At 49.5% G+C, this 14,740-nt stretch overlaps 1 protein-coding gene across 1 annotated transcript in view; it reads left to right on the top strand.

Moving 5' to 3' along the window:
- Positions 1-1,369: 1,369 nt before the first annotated feature.
- The window catches only part of LOC121860529 (protein bowel-like), a gene marked incomplete at its 5' end in the record, with an annotated part of 19,246 nt that continues 5,875 nt past the window's right edge, over positions 1,370-14,740 (top strand). Inside the window, 2 exon segments of the mRNA XM_042357685.1 lie at positions 1,370-1,390; positions 5,139-5,575. Of these exon segments, the coding sequence (XP_042213619.1) occupies positions 1,370-1,390; positions 5,139-5,575 (458 nt within the window).

Below are 14,740 nucleotides of genomic sequence, written 5' to 3'. Positions count from 1 at the left end.
GTGTGCGTCAGTTGCTGTGTGCTTCAGTTGCTGTGTTCGTCAGTTGCTGGCGGTGCGTCAGTTGCTGTGTGTGCGTCAGTTGCTGTGTTCGTCGGTTGCTGGTCGTCAGTTGCTGTGTTCGTCAGTTGCTGTGTTCGTCAGTTGCTGTGTTCGTCAGTTGCTGTGTGCGTCAGTTGCTGTGTGCGTCAGTTGCTGTGTGCGTCAGTTGCTGTGTGCGTCAGTTGCTGTGTTCGTCAGTTGCTGTGTTCGTCGGTTGCTGTGTGCGTCAGTTGCTGTGTTCGTCAGTTGCTGTGTTCGTCGGTTGCTGTGTGCGTCGGTTGCTGTGTTCGTCATTGCTGTGTTCGTCAGTTGCTGTGTGCGTCAGTTGCTGTGTTCGTCAGTTGCTGTGTGCGTCAGTTGCTGTGTTCGTCAGTTGCTGTGTTCGTCAGTTGCTGTGTGTCGTCAGTTGCTGGTGCGTCAGTTGCTGTGCGTCAGTTGCTGTGTTCGTCAGTTGCTGTGTTCGTCAGTTGCTGTGTGCGTCAGTTGCTGTGTGCGTCAGTTGCTGTGTGCGTCAGTTGCTGTGTTCGTCAGTTGCTGTGTTCGTCAGTTGCTGTGTTCGTCAGTTGCTGTGTTGCGTCAGTTGCTGTGTCCGTCAGTTGCTGTGTGTTCGTCAGTTGCTGTGTTCGTCAGTTGCTGTGCGTCAGTTGCTGTGTGCGTCAGTTGCTGTTGCGTCAGTTGCTGTGTGCGTCAGTTGCTGTGTTCGTCAGTTGCTGTGTTCGTCAGTTGCTGTGTGCGTCAGTTGCTGTGCGTCCCAGTTGCTGTGTGCGTCAGTTGCTGTGTTCGTCAGTTGCTGTGTCGTCAGTTGCTGTGTTCGTCAGTTGCTGTGTTCGTCGGGGTTGCTGGTGCGTCAGTTGCTGTGTTCCAGTTGCTGTTCGTCAGTTGCTGTGTGCGTCAGTTGCTGTGTTCGTCAGTTGCTGTGTTCGTCGGTTGCTGTGTTCGTCAGTTGCTGTGTTCGTCCGGTTGCTGTGTTCGTCAGTTGCTGTGTGCGTCAGTTGCTGTGTTCGTCGGTTGCTGTGTTCGTCAGTTGCTGTGTGCGTCAGTTGCTGTGTTCGTCAGTTGCTGTGTTCGTCAGTTGCTGTTGCGTCAGTTGCTGTGTGCGTCAGTTGCTGTGTTCGTCAGTTGCTGTGTTCTTTACATACCACCGCAGTATTTAAACCTTCCACCTCTCCTTGTTGCAGGTCATCATGTCGGGAGGTTCAGGCAGTGTTCCTGGGGTACCGCCGGGCCTCTGTCTTCTCCTCGTTCGTGGGCGCGGGCGTGAGTCCGCCATGTACCAGGCAGCCACCACACCCCACACCCACCCTTTCTCCCAGCACCCCCGCCTCCCCCCCAACTCTCAGTCTTACACCAGGTGAGTCGTCGCTCCTGCCCTGTTGTTGCTACGTCTTACAAGATGATTTGATTACTTGAAGGTCTGGAGGAGAGATAGACTGAAAGTGTTTGTGTGTGTGTGTTTGTGTGTGTGTGTGTGTGTGAGACTGAAAGTGTGTGTGTATCTGTGTATGCATGAGAGAGAGAGTGAGATTGTAAGTGTGTGTGTGTGCGTATATATCTGTGTGAGACTGAAAGTGTGTATACGGGTACACGAGAGACAGACAGACAGACAGACAGACAGACCTTGAACTATCATGCCTGGAACAAGTTGTGTGCATCAACATTGTCCTCTTGAGATAAAGACACACCTGAACTATCACGTGTGTTGTATATACTGATACCGTTGGCCACTGAACACTGTCTCTAATCTTATCTGACACCTGTACCCTACACCTGCACCTAACACCTGTAATTTACACCTATACTCTCTACCTGCACCTAACACATTTGCTTTACATATGTACTTAACACCTTTGCTCTACAGCTGTACCTAACACATTTGCTTTACACCTGTATCTAGCACCTGTATTTTACACCTATACCTCATTTGTACTTTACACCTGTACCGTATCTAAATGTACTTTACATCTGTACCGTACACCTGAAGGCTGAAGCTCACGCCTGCAACACACCTTTAACTCACTCTAGTAACACCTGTAACTCATGCCTGTAACTCACACCTGTAACTCATGCCTGTAACTCACACCTGTAACTCATGCCTGTAACTCACACCTGTAACTCATGCCTGTAACTCACACCTGTAACTCATGCCTGTAACTCACACCTGTAACTCACCTTTACCTCACATTGTCCTGTCATATAATAAGTGTTAAATCTGTCTTATGTAATCAGTGTGAAATAATTATGTCTCCTCATATAATCGGGTGAAATCGTTCATGTTATAAAGTTAGTGGGAAATCCGTCATGTTGTATAATCGATCGGAAAAGGAAAATTAAAGAAGAGAAGAAATACAGATTTGTATCCCGCCTGTCCAGATTTTGGTTTACAGAGGTTCACACACACACACACACACACACACACACACACACACACACACACACACACACACACACACACATATGTACTTCCCCGACAACCCTACCGTGCTCTCTCTCTCTCTCTCTCTCTCTCTCTCTCTCTCTCTCTCTCTCTCTCTCTCTCTCTCTCTCTCTCTCTCTCTCTCTCAGCCACCTACACGTGGTGGTGGAGGCAGGTGCGTGGCGTGGACAGGGAGAAAGCGCCACGTTGATAAGACTGGAGCGTTGAGGGCGATACGGGGTCAATACAGAGTGGTCTGGACCAGTTAGGACGACCACTGAAAGGGGGAAAAACTGGCATACTGGAGGTCGGGGTGTCGCTTTTGGATGTGATGGAGAGAGAGAGAGAGAGAGAGAGAGAGAATCAAGCGGCATAGTGTGTGTGTTGGGAGGAGCTGATGGGGGTGTGTGTGTGGTTCTTGATTGGATCTTGTGTCACTCAGGGTTGCAGAGAGGGGCTACACAGGACAGCAGCAACACCCCGTCACAGGCTTCACTGATACGCATCTCCCGACTGATGACTTTTACACTCGGGTCGGTGTTGTTCCCCAGTCAGGCTCTCGTCCCTCATACATCCTTGCTGACAGGCCAGGGCAGGTCAGTTTGTCCTGTGTGGGTTATCCTGTAACTTTGACCTGTGTGGGCTTTACTGTAGGTCTGGCCTGTATATCTGATGGACTCTGACAGGCCAGGGCAGGTCAGTTTGTCCTGTGTGGGTTGTCCTGTAGCTCTGACCTGTGTGGGCTGTCCTGTAGGTCTGGCCTGTATATCTGATGGACTCTGACAGGCCAGGGCAGGTCAGTTTGTCCTGTGTGGGTTGTCCTGTAGCTCTGACCTGTGTGGGCTTTACTGTAGGTCTGGCCTGTATATCTGATGGACTCTGACAAGCCAGGGCAGGTCAGTTTGTCCTGTGTGGGTTGTCCTGTAGCTCTGACCTGTGTGGGCTGTCCTGTAGGTCTGGCCTGTATATCTGATGGACTCTGACAGGCCAGGACAGGTCAGTTTGTCGTGTATGGGTTGTCCTGTAGCTCTGACCTGTGTGGGCTGGCCTGTATATCTGATGGACTCTGACAGGCCAGGGCAGGTCAGTTTGTCGTATGTGGATTATCCTGTAGCACTGAACTGTGGGTTATCCTGTAGCTCCGACCTGTGTGGGCTGTCCTGTAAGTCTGGCCTGTATATCTGATGGACTCTTGACAGGCCAGGGCAGGTCAGTTTATCCTATATAACCTCCTCTAAATGACCTGCCTCAATAGTTGGTCCGTCCTGCCTGCCATATCTGCTATTATTATTATTATTATTGTTGTGTGTGCGTGTGTGTGTGTGCGTGTGTGTGTGTGTGTGTGTGTGTGTGTGTGTGCGCGTGTGTGTGTGTGTGCGTGTGTGTGTGTGTGGGGGGGGTCTATCGTCGTGGTATACTTGCTAGACAAACATATCTCCATGTCTGGCTATTTAAAGTGTTTGGTGTTGTGTTGTGGACCTCCTGTGTGTTAGTGACTCATGGCCCTCGCTTAGTTTTTCTCCTTCTGTTCCTCCTCCTCCTCTTTCTCCTCTTCTTCCACCTTCTCACCCAACTCTTCCTCCTCCTCTTTTTCTTTCTCCTCTTTCTCCTCCCATTTCTCTCTGTTTCTCCACGCAACAATTCAACCACTAATCACATAAGGAAATGTTTTTTTTTTTGTTTAGATGATGATAATAATAATAATAATGGTAATAATAATAATAATGATAATGATAATAATAATGACCAGAAAAAAAAATTATCACTCATTTTTTAATTACTTGTTTATTCTTTTGTTTATTTTTCGTTCATTGTGTCGTTTATTGACTCGTTTAGTTGTTATTGATCCATTTGCTTATTGTTTATTCAGTCAATTGTTTACTTAGGTGTTCTAGTTTGTTTATTGTTTATTTAACTTGTTTACACCATATTATATTTCGTCTCTGGTCGTTAAAGCACTTCATTGTTGTCATTTGGCTTCTGGGAAATAATTGTGTGTTATTCTAGTGTTTCTTTATTATTGTTGTTGCTCCTGCTGCTGTTTGTAGTTGTTACTATTATTATTTTTATCATTATTATTATTATTAGTATTAGTAGTAGTAGTAGTAGTAGTATTGTTGTTGTTGTTGTAAAAAAAGATAACATGGAATAGCTGAGGTAGGTGGGGGATATCGTCGCTGTCCAGGTGTTGATATCTAGCTACGCACCAGTTGAAATCACCACCACACGCCTCCCACACTCCCGCTGTCTAAGTTACCGCCCCGTTACTCTGTTTTGTGTGTGTGTGTTCACCTCCTAGACGGCCAAACCCACCTGAAATGTGAGACGCCACGATAATGATACTGAGCTGTGTGTGTCCTTCAGGTGACGTCAGGGCTGGATGCTCGGGAGATAAACCATTTATTAGGAGGATGTTTGTATAGTGTAAAGAAGTGAAGCAGGAAGTACTGTTGTTATGGAGTAGAGGGCAGGTGTCTCTACCCTGTCTGTACGTGTTCTCTCTCTGTATTTATCGGTCGGCCATCTGTGATAGTTGTTGTAATTCGTCTTTTATCTCTGGATTTAAGTTCATTTTTGTAGTTCAGTCACGTGAAGGTCTTCAGTTTTTTTTTATCTTCCACTGTTAAACACTGTGTCGTGTGCCAGTTGTGTCTCGTCTCTCTCACACTGCTGTATCATGTTACAGGTCAACTCTGAGGCGGCACCGTCAGCCTTCCATCCTGTAGTGTCCCGGGGTGCCCGACGCCTCCACGATGTGGCCAGCCCAGACCGCGAGTGCCCCCGAGTTGACGACCCGTCCCAGCTCCAGGGAGGCCATGGCCGCAACTTGGGAGAGATCCCGGGTCACGTGCTACCCCTGGGTCACTCAATGCCTCCCCTGGGCGTCCCAACCCTGGGCATGGGTAACCCCCTCCTACCGGGGATCTTCGACAGGAGGTTACTGCGGGTGTCGGGGCGGGCGGCGCGGCCAAAGAAGCAGTTTATCTGCAAGTACTGCTCGAGGCACTTCACCAAGAGCTACAACCTCCTCATACACGAGAGGACCCACACCGACGAGAGGCCCTTCCCCTGCGACGTGTGCGGCAAGGCCTTCCGTCGGCAAGACCACCTAAGAGACCACAAGTAAGTCACCACGCTTGTGTGTGTGAGAGAAAGAGAAACAAAATTATGTTCCCGTTGCATATTACACTCTAGTACGTTTTGGCACATGTCTGGTCCATTCTTTCACTAACTAATATTGAATTACTTCTGTCCTTTGTATCCCAAGAGGTAATCACTTCCAAACAACTCTGTCCACCCCTCACCCACCGTCCCCCGTCTTCCTCTCCACCCACGGACGGCCCTGAGTCCCTCCGTCTATCTCCCACATCTATTTTCGGTTCTTTTCCGCCTGGCCATAACTCCTTCCCTGGGCCAGTTTTTGTCCAGGTATTTTGTCAGTAAACCACTTCGTAATCCGCTTTTCCACTTTTTGTAAACTGTGGTCCACTTACTCGACGGTCTCCCCTGTGTAGTGTGTGTGTGTGTGTGGGGGGATAGTTCTCACCTTCAGTTACTTTTACTTTTTTGTTGACTCGTTCCTTGTTGGTTTTATTTTGTGATTGTTTACATACATACATACATACATACATGGATGTAGGTAGACATGTATCGAGTAATTTTTCTTAAGTAATTTGCCGCATGTATCATTTCATTCATTTAGATTCATGTACGAAACCTGAAAGGACCAAACACTCCCCCCTGCGGCCTACCACCCACCTACCACACACCCTCCCTCCCTCCCTCCCTCTCTCTCTCTAGTGCATCTCCATACAGCATAACTAAACCCTAAAGGACCTCAGAATCCTCCACCAGGGGAAGCAAATCAAAATTCCCAGTTCACAGTAGGTGGCTTCCAATTGGCTGCCAGCTGGAGGGCCCGACACCGATGCCTCACCCTCGGACAGGTCCCACACTGTGAGTGGGGAGAACGATTCCAACATTAATGTTATTGTGGGCTGTGGGAGTTATGAATATGGTCTTCTATAAATTATACATCTGACGTGGAAGGAGCGAGTATTGTTGGCATTCTTAATAACGCGGAGGAGGAGGAAGCGGTTTTGCATATCATGAATAACGTATGAAGGCCCTTTATGTATTGTCTTAAATGGCCCGACTTGTAAACGGTATAAGTCCAGCTGGGGGTATCTAACGGCACGATGACAAATGGCTTATGTCTGATTCCGGAGTACTTGTATTATTACTGCCTAAACAAAAGCAAAAAATGACATAATATTTCCTTGTTTTTAAAGTTGTTGGGTGATGGATCAGAAATTACATGATTGGTATCACTTAAGAAACATTTCCCACCGATAACGTGAGGAATTAGTACGTGTGTAATTTGTTTAGAAGACTTGTGAACCTCACCTCTTCACCAAGTTACATGGCGTAATAGGTAGTCTTCTCTTACCTGTACCTGTCATGTTGTTTTTTTCTGAGTTACCAAAGCGAACTGCAACAATGTGAAAGACGATGAAACTCAACACTACTCTTTCTGAAATGATAAAAGAACAGTTAGAAGTGTGAGTGATAAATAGGTATACATTTATTTTTGCTCTGAATTGGTGAAGTGAAATAAGGTTATATAAGAACCAGGAAGAGGTATCCAGGTGACACAGTAAGGTACAGCGGCCTACACAAACACCGCCCCGACCCGTGACCCCCAGCTAATTAATATGATGCTATCGGCGTGTTTACACCTGGGGAGGCCATCAGGGGGGCCACTCCCAACCTCACGACTGCCCTCCAAGGATTCTGCCCTGCCTCCCCTTCGTCGCCCACAAGAGTAAGATTGATTACCACTGACCCAGCTGATGAGCTCTCTCTTTCCACGAACTCACTACCTTTCAGTTGAATATCCTGCGTGAACAAATTATACAATTCTTAAACTCGCGTCACTTTGAGGTACACACGACTCTGGTTATTTACACGGGTAAGGGAGCTTCCTGTGACAAGACTGTGTGGGGGTGATACAGAAGGAAACAAGAAGGAGGCGGCCATTTGTTCCGGGGCCTGGCGACGGTAACTAGCATCTCCCCCCACTCCACCCACTCCACCCACCCCCCACCCCATCTCTTACACCCACACACACCACACAAAAACCACCCATCCACTCCACACCCACCCTCTCTACCCACAACCTCGCATAACTCCTAAGCCACCACCCAACCCTTGCCACCCACATCACAACCACCCAACCCTTGCCACCCACATCACAACCACCCAACCCTTGCCACCCACAACACAACCACCCAACCCTTGCCACCCACATCACAACCACCCAACCCTTGCCACCCACAACACCCTAATATAACCTCTCAGCCACCCATACACATCCTCCATGGCCAGTCCCCAAGCACCATATCCCACATATGCTAACTGCTCAACGGGAGGGGAACCTGGAGGTGGTGAGGGTTCCTGAGGGTGGCGGTGGTGGTGGTGAAAATGGTGTTACAACGGGTGGTGATAGTGGTAAAGCAGTGGTTGTGGTAGAGGTTGTTAGTTCGCAATGACAAGGGGGTGATGGTGATAGTATTTGTGGCGGGAATAGTTAAGTGATTTAGTATAGATGGTGGTAGATTTACTGTGGTGGCATTAGTGGTTGTGATGTAGGTAATGGTGAACTGTGAGGGGGTGGTGGTGGTGGTGGTGTGACGAGAGACGCACTCCTGTGTTGTCAGCGGCGGCGTCTTGTTGCTCCGGAAGTCTTGGTGACACTCTCCCCTACTGGCTGGGTCTGATATGATCACTAACTCAGCTCCTCCCTGTGATTACTGACTCGGCTGTTTCCTCTGACTCACTATAATCCTGGTGACAGTGTAAGGCTCTCGGTGGCTTCCTGTGTTGGGTCTTTCAGCTTCCGTTGGCTTCTGATAGCTACTGGTGGTCACTGACAAATTCTGATGGTTATAACGACAGCTAATGGTGGCTTCTGGTAATTACTGATGGCTTTTGACGGCGTGTGATGGCTTATGACTGCAATCAATGACGTGTGTCTGCTTCTGATGGCTACTGACAACGAAACCGCATTGAGACTTTACCACTACCGTAACAAAATGCTGCTCTCTCTCCAAGCTTAAGGAGAGGAGACTTAACGTTCGAGTATCTAAGAACTGCGGGCCTTGGCATCCTGAACACGGCAAGAAGGTCAGACGGCGAGTTAGATAAATATTAGATTGACATTAACCCGGAGTTAGAGAGACATTACGAGAGACTTTAACGCAAATGTACTCATTACCTGGACCTCTTGAGTGTAGCCAAAGATCTCCAGCTTCATGTGTGTCGCCGGAATGAGGGTAATGAATCTCCTTCCATCTATATTCCTCCTCTCTTCATCTTTCGTATTCTTTAACCCCTTCTTATTCTTTTTCCCAAGCTCCAGTTATCGCATCACGAACGTAGCTATTCCAGCTCTCACGTGTACCCACTGGCATTAAAAAAAACGACTGCTAAGACCTCTTTTAAGACCTTGAGGGTTGGATCTCTTCTAAATGTATAAAGACCGCAATAAACCGTTCCTGGGATCATTGAAAGACAGGTTTTTGTGATGTTCTTATTTTTTCTTGCTTTCTGGCGCGCGGGTACTTGGAGGCAAGCGTTTTTAAGGCGGATTTGAGCCTTGGAGAAGAAAGAGAGAATACGGCAGAGAAAATAAGCGAGAGAAAGAAAGAGAGAGAGGTGGCATTAGGTATTAAGGGGGGATTAGATTCCTTTACAGAACGGGGATTGATTGTTGATGTTCATTTGTTATTCTGTGGTCGGGCTGCTATAAGGGATTGGAACTCCTTGGTGTTTATAGAACCCTCCGTAACACTAATGGCGGGGAAAGTTACCACACGTATAATAATGTAAATGTCTTTTTTTTTGGAGTTTATTTGGTGTTAAGTAGAGCGTATATGAGTTGTATAGTATAAAAAAAATAGTGTGTGTAAACATTTATCTAAAACTCCGCTTATTGTGAAGAGAACTTATGATGTGTAACGTATATGAAAACATAATATTTTTGTTTTGGTTTTTCTGTTCCACCGTTTTTCCGTCCGTCCGACCATCTCCAACACCCTGCTCCCTCACCCTCCAACCCCCCTCTTTCTCTCCAACACCCTCCTTCCTCACCCCCAATCCCCCTCTTTCTCTCCAACACCCTCCTTCCTCACCCCCAATCCCCCCCATTTCTCTCCAACACCTCCCCACCCCCTCTTGATCCACTAATGGTGAACCTCTGCATCTCCCTCAATACAAGTACAAATACATCTGTCCCTTTGTCTGTCTGTCTGTCTGTCTATTAATCAGTCGAGGTCCCCAAGTAAATACATCTAACTGCCTGTCTGTCAATTAGTCCCTGTCTCTTGCTGTATATTTATGTCTCCTTGTTTGTCTGTCCATTAGTCAGTCAGTCAGTCAGTTCATCTAGGTCACACACACACACACACACACACACACACACACACACACACACACACACACACACACACAAATCAATCTATGTCTCCCTCTTGTTTGTCTGTGTCTCTCTATTTTTCTACCAGTTTGTCTGTGTCTGTCCACCTGTCTCTCTCTCCATTATCTATCTATCTATCTATCTATCTATCCTCGTGTGACCAGTTTCCCTAACAACAGGTCATCAGTGTGTAGCCGCAACCCTCACGAGGCGACAGAGTGAGTTCCTTACGTGGTGGGCGGTGGGTCGTGGGAGGCCAGGTGAGGCAAGTGTGTTGGTTGTGGGTGTGTGTTTTGTGGTTGTGGTTTGGTTATTGTGTGGGGTTGTGGTGGTGGTTGTGGTTTGGTTATTGTGTGGGGTGTGGTTGTTGTGGTTTGTTTATTGTGTGGGGTGTAGTGGTGGTGATGATGGTAGGGGTGGTGACAGTTCTGCTCAGGGTGTGACGGGTGTGGTAGTAGTAGTAGTAGTAGTAGTAGTGGTGGTAATGATAACGGTGATGGTGGTAATGGAAGCGGTGATGGTGATAGTGATAGTAGTGGTGGTGAAAAATGGTAATGGAAGCGGTCCTTGATGGCGTGATAATGGTGTCAATTATTATGGTGATGACGCCGATGGTGAAGGAAAGATGATGACAGTGTTGACAGTTATGGTGATAATGAGGATAAGACCAGAAAGGTGTGGTGGAACTGACCTTGGCACCACCTGCAGGGATAGCCACTCGATACACCTTACGTAAAATATATTTACCTAAAGTCGACTTCTATGTAGTTCTCTTAAGTTCCGATGCAAAAGTTTATCCCCAAAAGTCCCTTAAGTTTAATTTTCCTCGTAAGTGGATTCCAGGAGCGCGTCTAATGGCTTACTTAAGATACGACCCAAAAAAAAAAAATTGATTCTCAAAAGTTCTTACGTTAAATTATTATCCTTCAAACTGGATATATTAGAACTTATTTAATTCCTTTACTTAAACTCTATTACAAAAAATTAATTCCCTAATGTCCATAATATAAATTTTCCCTCTTAATTAGAATTTACGATGACGCAACTATTCCTTGTTTACCTGTAGCTACGATATCAAGATGGCCGCCTAGATGACGTCATTGCTGTACCCTGAGAGACTACCGTAATTAATTGGTGTTTCTTATCCTGAGTTAAGGTAGAAGAAAATTAACTTAAGAATATTTTAAGACTGGAAAAATGTGTGAAAATAAGAATATGAGAAAAATAAAGAAAAAATGAGAGAGAGGAAAGAAAGACAGAAAACAAAAACAAAGAAGAGGAAGAAGAAACTGTATAATAATGAGAAATTGGAAAAGAAGAACATGAATAAAAAAGAGAAGGTGAAACACGGAGAGGAAGAAACATGAAAAGTCAAGAAAAATGAGAAGAATGGAAAAGAAGAAGAGGAGGAGGAGGAGAAGAAGAAAAGGAGGAGGAAGAAGAGGAGAAGGTGGAGAAAGATGAAGAAGAATAAGAGGAGGAGGAGGAGAAGAAGAAAAGGTGGAGGAAGAAGAGGAGGAGGTGGAGAAAGAAGAAGAAGAGGAGGAGGAGGAAGAAGAATGTAACAGACAATGACACGTAGTTTAATTGTCTGTAGATGACTCATCGTTTTCTCACACATTTAATACATGCAGCGGCAGATTTGATTTAACCCAGTCATGTTACTTATCTGGGGGCTGAGAGTAGGGACCGGGGGCTGAGAGAGTAGGGACCGGGGGCTGAAGAGTAGGGACCGGGGCTGAAGAGTAGGGACGGGGGCTGAGAGAGTAGGGACCGGGGGCTGAGAGTAGGGACCGGGGCTGAGAGGTAGGGACCGGGGCTGAGAGAGTAGGGACCGGGGGCTGAGAGTAGGGACCGGGGCTGAAGAGTAGGGACCGGGGCTGAGAGAGTGAGGGAGAGGGACCGGGGCTGAAGGGGACCGGGTGGGAGTGGGACCGGGGGCTGAAGTAGGGACGGGGCTGAGAGAGTAGGGACCGGGGGCTGAGAGAGTAGGGACCGGGGGCTGAGAGAGTAGGGACCGGGGGCTGAGAGTAGGGACTGGGGGCTGAGAGAGTAGGGACCGGGGGCTGAGAGAGTAGGGACCAGGGGACAGAGGTAGGGACTGGGGCTGGTAGGGACCGGGGCTGAGAGAGTAGGGACCGGGGGCTGAGAGAGTAGGGACTGGGGGCTGAGAGTAGGGACCGGGGGCTGAGAGTAGGGACTGGGGCTGAGAGAGTAGGGACTGGGGCTGAGAGTAGGGACCGGGGGCTGAGAGAGTAGGGACCGGGGGCTGAGAGAGAGGACCGGGGGCTGAGAGAGTAGGGACCGGGGCTGAGAGTAGGGTACCGGGGCTGAGAGTAGGGACCGGGGGCTGAGAGTAGGGACCAGGGCTGAGAGAGTAGGGACCGGCGGCTGAGAGAGTAGGGACCGGGGGCTGAGAGTAGGGACCGGGGCTGAGAGAGTAGGGACCGGGGCTGAGAGTAGTGACTGGGGGCTGAGAGAGTAGGGACCGGGGCTGAGAGAGTAGGGACCGGGGGCTGAGAGAGTAGGGACCGGGGGCTGAGAGAGTAGGGACCGGGGGCTGAGAGAGTAGGGACCGGGGGCTGGAGTAGGGACCGGGGCTGAGAGAGTAGGGACCGGGGGCTGAGAGAGTAGGGACCGGGGCTGAGAGAGTAGGGACTGGGGGCTGAAGTAGGGACCGGGGGCTGAGAGTAGGGACTGGGGCGGTGAGAGAGTAGGGACCGGGGCTGAGAGAGTAGGGACCGGGGCTGAGAGAGTAGGGACTGGGGGCTGAGAGAGTAGGGACTGGGGGCTGAGAGTAGGGACCGGGGCTGAGAGAGTAGGGACCGGGGCTGAAGTGGGACAGGGGGCTGAGAGAGTAGGGACCGGGGGGCTGAGTAGGGACCGGGGGCTGAGAGTAGGGACGGGGCTGAGGTAGGGACGGGGCTGAGAGGGAGTAGGGACTGGGGGCTGAGGGTAGTGACTGGGGGAGAGAGTAGTGACGGGGCTTAGAGTAGTGACTGGGGGCTTAGAGTAGGGACCGGGGCTGAGAGTAGGGACCGGGGGCTGAGAGTAGGGACTGGGGGCTGAGAGAGTAGGGACTGGGGGCTGAGAGAGTAGGGACTGGGGGCTGAGAGAGTAGGGACTGGGGGCTGAGAGAGTAGGGACTGGGGGCTGAGAGTAGGGACCGGGGCTGAGAGGAGTGGACTGGGGGCTGAGAGAGTAGGGACTGGGGGCTGAGAGAGTAGGGACTGGGGGCTTAGAGTAGGGACTGGGGGCTGAGAGTAGGGACTGGGGGCTGAGAGAGTAGTGACTGGGGGCTGAGGGTAGTGACTGGGGGCTTAGAGAGTAGTGACTGGGGGCTTAGAGAGTAGTGACTGGGGGCTTAGAGAGTAGTGACTGGGGGCTGAGAGTAGGGACTGGGGCTGAGAGAGTAGGGACTGGGGGCTAAGAGTAGGGACTGGGGGCTTAGTAGGGACCGGGGCTGAGAGAGTGGGGACTGGGGCTGAGAGTAGGGACTGGGGGCTGAGAGTAGGGACTGGGGGCTTAGAGAGTAGGGACTGGGGGCTGAGAGAGTAGGGACTGGGGGCTGAGAGAGTAGTGACTGTGGGCTGGGGTAGTGACTGGGGGCTTAGAGAGTAGTGACTGGGGGCTTAGAGTAGTGACTGGGGGCTGAGAGAGTAGGGACTGGGGCTGAGAGAGTAGGGACTGGGGCTGAGAGTAGGGACTGGGGGCTGAGAGAGTAGGGACTGGAGGCTTAGAGAGTAGTGACTGGGGGCTGAGAGAGGTAGTGACTGGGGGCTTAGAGAGTAGGGACTGGGGAGGCAGAGTAGGGACTGGGGGCTGTGAGTAGGGACCGGGGGCTGAGAGAGTAGGGACCGGGGGCTGAGAGAGTAGGGACCGGGGACTGAGAGAGAGTAGGGACTGGGGGCTTAGAGAGTAGGGACTGGGGGCTGAGAGAGTAGGGCCTGGGGGCTGAGAGAGAGTAGGACCTGGGGACTGAGAGAGTAGGGATTGGAGGCTTAAGAGTAGTGACTGGGGCTGAGAGTAGAGACTGGGGGCTGAAAGAAGGGCTTGAGGCTGGGAGATGGGGTTGTGGGAGCAGAGCAGTAGAGGCTGGACATTATCACTTTAATGTAAGGACATAAATGCCGTATTATTGTTCCCTTACTTAGCTGAAAGAGAGAGAGAGGGGGCAGTAGAGAGAGAGAGAGAGACAGGGGGGGCAGTAAGAGAGAGAGAGAGGGGGCAGTAAGAGAGGGGGCAGTAGAGAGAGAGAGAGAGAGTTGTGCTGTGTTATGCTCTGTCGACTTCCCAATTTTCTGTTTCTTTTGTTGCTGCTTACCTAGTCTCCTCTTCTTCTTCTTCTTCGTCTTCTTCTTCCCTCAGTCATTATTTTATCCTTACTTTCATTTTATTTCATCTAATTAATTTACCCTTCCTTCCTTCCTCCAACAAGCAGATCTCCTCTCCTTCCTCCACCCCTCTCTACCCCTCTCTCACTCTCTCTTCCAGCCCTTCCCCTCTTTCTCCACCCTCCTACCCTACCTGCCTGTCCTCCCTCCTCCTCCCTCCATCAACCAGATAGAAGGAGTGTCCAGCAGGTAACACAGACTGAAGTAAAAAGTGGTTCTCTTCTGCCCTTAATACCCTCCCCCCCACACACACACACTGTATATACAAGTTCTCAATAAATCACTAAATCCTTGGTTGAAATTTTTTGCTACATATTGTCGGATGTATAAGTCAGGTGTAAAAGACTCGCCAGATGATATATGTGTCCAAGCTGGTGCGCATGTGCAGGTGTCACTTGTGTTTGGTGCAGGTGTTCG

The sequence above is a fragment of the Homarus americanus genome, unplaced genomic scaffold (assembly GCF_018991925.1).
Source record: "Homarus americanus isolate GMGI-L3 unplaced genomic scaffold, GMGI_Hamer_2.0 scaffold43226, whole genome shotgun sequence".
Taxonomy (NCBI): Eukaryota; Metazoa; Arthropoda; class Malacostraca; order Decapoda; family Nephropidae; genus Homarus; species Homarus americanus.
This window is presented reverse-complemented; position numbering and strand designations above follow the sequence as displayed.